The sequence below is a fragment of the Phyllobates terribilis genome, unplaced genomic scaffold, assembly GCF_046119375.1.
Source record: "Phyllobates terribilis strain yellow unplaced genomic scaffold, ASM4611937v1 Scaffold_7__3_contigs__length_470593459, whole genome shotgun sequence".
Lineage (NCBI taxonomy): Eukaryota > Metazoa > Chordata > Amphibia > Anura > Dendrobatidae > Phyllobates > Phyllobates terribilis.
This window is the reverse complement of record NW_027362767.1, coordinates 149657658-149661312: the sequence shown is the minus strand read 5'-3', so window position 1 is coordinate 149661312 and position 3655 is coordinate 149657658. Positions and strand designations below refer to the sequence as shown.

At 42.6% G+C, this 3655-nt stretch overlaps 1 protein-coding gene across 1 annotated transcript; it reads left to right on the top strand.

Annotated features, from left to right (window-relative positions):
- Window positions 1–2495: 2495 nt before the first annotated feature.
- Window positions 2496–3428, top strand: LOC141152978 (olfactory receptor 5AS1-like). The gene has a single exon (XM_073637639.1). The coding sequence runs from the start codon at window positions 2496–2498 to the stop codon at window positions 3426–3428; it is 933 nt and encodes a 310-aa protein (XP_073493740.1).
- The last annotated feature ends 227 nt before the right edge of the window (window positions 3429–3655 follow it).

The following is a 3655-nucleotide window of genomic DNA, read 5'->3' as shown; positions in this document are numbered from 1 at the left end:
CCCCATAGTCCTCAATATAGTATAATGCACTCCCCATAGTCCTCAATATAGTATAATGCATCTCATAGTCCTCCATATTGTATAATGCATCCCCCATAGTATAATGCACCCCATGGTCCTCCATACAATATAATTCACCCCATAGTCCTCAATACAATATAATGCTGTCCCCATATAGTACACATAGTATAATGCACTCCCCAAAGTCCTTGATATAGTATAAAGTACTCTCCACAGTCTTCGATAGAGTATAATGTAGTCTCACAGGAGTATAATGCAGCCCCACAGGAGTATAATGCAGCCCACTGAATATAATGCAGCCCCATAGAATATAATACACCCCGCGGAATATAATGCAGCCCCACAGGAATATAATGCAGCCCCACAGAATATAATGCAGCCTTACAAGATTGTAATGCAGCCCCATAGGAGTTTAATACAGCCCGCAGGAGTATAATGCAGCCCCCATAGAGTATAATGCAGCCCCATAAAGAATACTGCAACCCCATAGTCCTCCAGTATTATGGCCACCACGTACTCACTGATTTTTAAAAAAAAGATACATACTCACGTCTCCTCATTCCCCCGCTGTTCCGGTCTCTGCAGTGCGTCAATTCAGTAGCTCCTTTGCCCGATACAGTGTGGCACATGATGAAGTGTCATCATCATGTCCGCTGCATCAGACACAGAGGGGGAATGATGTGAGAGGGAGTGTCATCTGACACTCTCTCCTGCATCATTGCTTTAAACTGTATCGGCATCTATAATGCTGATACAGTTGAATGCAGGGGATGGGGTTCTGGGCCCTCCTGATTCACGGGCCCCATAGTGGCTGTGTGGTGAGTTGCTATTAGTGGCACGCCACTGGCTGGGGGCCTCTGGGGGAGTGAAAGCCCTAAGCAAATGCCTAGTTTGCCTGCCCCTAACACCAGCCCCGACGATAGTGATGGGACATACATTTTCAGCTTCAGGACGAATCAGGGAAGAAGATGCATATTTTCTCATAACTGTAAACCCAGCCTATAAGCCACAAATCAACAGTGGGCAGAACACTTACAACAGTCAGGTCATGTTTAGTCTCTGGGTAACAGTAAAATCATAATAAAATATATAGCGGCACTTTTGAACTTCTGAGATCATCCAGAGAGGAGTTATCGCATAGTTTGGGAATTTCATAAAATCCTGAATGGCTGAGAACAACCCACAACCCGGCCCATGTGAGGTCATCAAGAGGGAGTATGTGGGTGTAACTCAGGTGCTGATAAAAGGTCAAGCTGAATTATGATCTCTGTTCCTGTAGAGAAATACACATCGTGTATGCATGAATCCTGTTAACTGAACGTCCCCAGTTGAATTGCTCTCCTTCGGCTAAGTTGACTCATCTGTGTGAGTGGCGTAGTAAATTTATTTTGTTTTATCCATTTTATTTTGTGTAACAATACATGCTGTATTGTTTTGTCCCCTATGTAAAATCTTCAGTATATTTTTCATAAACATTGCCTCGTTTTGGATAAAATATAAAATTTAATAGTTCTGTTCCTTTTTTTCTCTAAACCGCACCCCGAAACCATACACTACCTACCAGGCCTCCAGTCAGCCTGTAAATATTACTGGTGCTGGCAGCGAGAAGTATTTGGGTTATCGTGGAGTTCGTAGTTACCATACCGAGGGTATATACACATATTCCAGGCATTGGAATCGGTGGTTTATATATCATACGCTCAATCGTGTAATTGCCTGGACAACAGGGAGCAGCAGAGAGCTGTTCGCGCCAAAGATAACTGCATGGGTGGTGGTTTAGTTATGACCCCCTGGGGGCAATCCTTGACAAATTGGTGGAGCGGAGGGATTCTGTGTGATCTCTCTGGTGTCATCCTTGACACCCATCATTCGAAAAAACTCCTGTGAGTCCTGCTTCTCCTGTTCACTTATTGAGAAAGCCTATGGGTCCTGCTTCACTCTTTTACACTATAGCAGAGGTTGAGCTGGTATATCATGAGCATTAGGTTTCTCAAGTCATTTTCTACTATAAAAGCACTGGAGACAAGTATTACACTAAAGCAAAAGAATGCCGATAGGATCAGTTATGAAAACAGTTGAATGTCTTAAGTAGAGATGAGCGGATAGTTTTTTGCAACTCTGGTCCACGGTCCAGGATAGTGCTCTCTGGCCATGAACAGGAGCTACACAAATTTTCTGCGTTCCAAGCTTCTTCGACCTAGTATGACATCATCTATGCAGCGCACAGGTAATGTCTCAACAGCACTTCTAATCATAAGCCAAGGAGGGCCTGGACGGTAAGGAGATTCCTGCAGCTTGAGCAATGACCTGGACCATGGACTGGGGTTGCGCAAAGGGATCTGCTCATCTTTACATGTAAATTCGGAACGATGCTGAACTAGAGATCCTCCAAATAATATATAAAGAAAAATCAACCACTTGTACCTTTATCTGTTTTGTGTCTTGTATACTATTCACCAGGTAGAGTGTATAATATGAGAGACTCAAATCAAACATCTCCAGAACGATTCATTCTCCTAGGCCTTTCCAGTGTCTTGTATCTCAAAGTCATCTGCTTTATTACGTTCTTGCTAATGTACATAACAACCTTGTCTGGTAATACTTTTCTGATCATTGTGGTAAGGATAAACTCAAAGCTGCAAATGCCAATGTACTTCTTCTTGACTAATCTTTCAATTATCGACATTTGTTTCTCCTCCAACATCGTGCCAATAATTCTAATAAATACACTATCCGATGACAGAAGTATTTCTCTCTTGGGATGTGCGCTTCAAATGTACTTCCATATGGCGTTAGGCGGCACCGAGTGCGTCCTTCTTGCCATTATGGCCTATGATCGATTTGTAGCCATTTGTAGACCATTACACTACCAAACGATTATTAACAAGAGAGTGTGTGCTTGTTTAGCTTCCATATCTTGGGCTGCAGGTTTCACCAATTCACTTATTCATACGTTGCTCACTTTCAAACTACCATTTTGCAAATTCCATGTCAACCACTTCTTCTGTGAAATGCCTCCTTTCTTTCCACTCTCATGTAAGGATACTCATACTAATGAAATAGTCATGCAGGTTGCTGGACAGATCATTATCATGTGTGCTTTCTTCTTGACAGTAATTTCATATGTCCACATTATCTTCACCATCATCAAGATTCGTTCTTCCCAGGGGAGACAAAAAGCGTTCTCCACATGCGCCTCCCACCTCACTGTTGTGTCTGTGTACTATGGAACCATTATGTTCATGTACCTGAAACCTCGCTCCACCTACTCTCCTGAGATAGGCAAGATCATGTCCATTCTATACACGGCGGTGACCCCAATGTTGAATCCTATCATCTACAGCATGAGGAACATGGATGTCAAAGACACAATCAAAATTAAACTATTTAGGCAATCAAACCATTGAATCAAGAAACTGCTTGCAAACATTCAGTAAATAGAGGGTTTTAAACAACTTGCACATATGGATTTAATAAACCAGCATGGCTGGCCAATCAATCTTTTGTTCATGAAACATGGTTTTCCCGTCCTCCCACAACTTTAGAGAAAGCCACACCAGCCCTACTTTGTGAGGAACTGCCCGATGATGGAAGAAATAGCTGGGGACTAGTGTTGAGCATTCCGATACTGAAA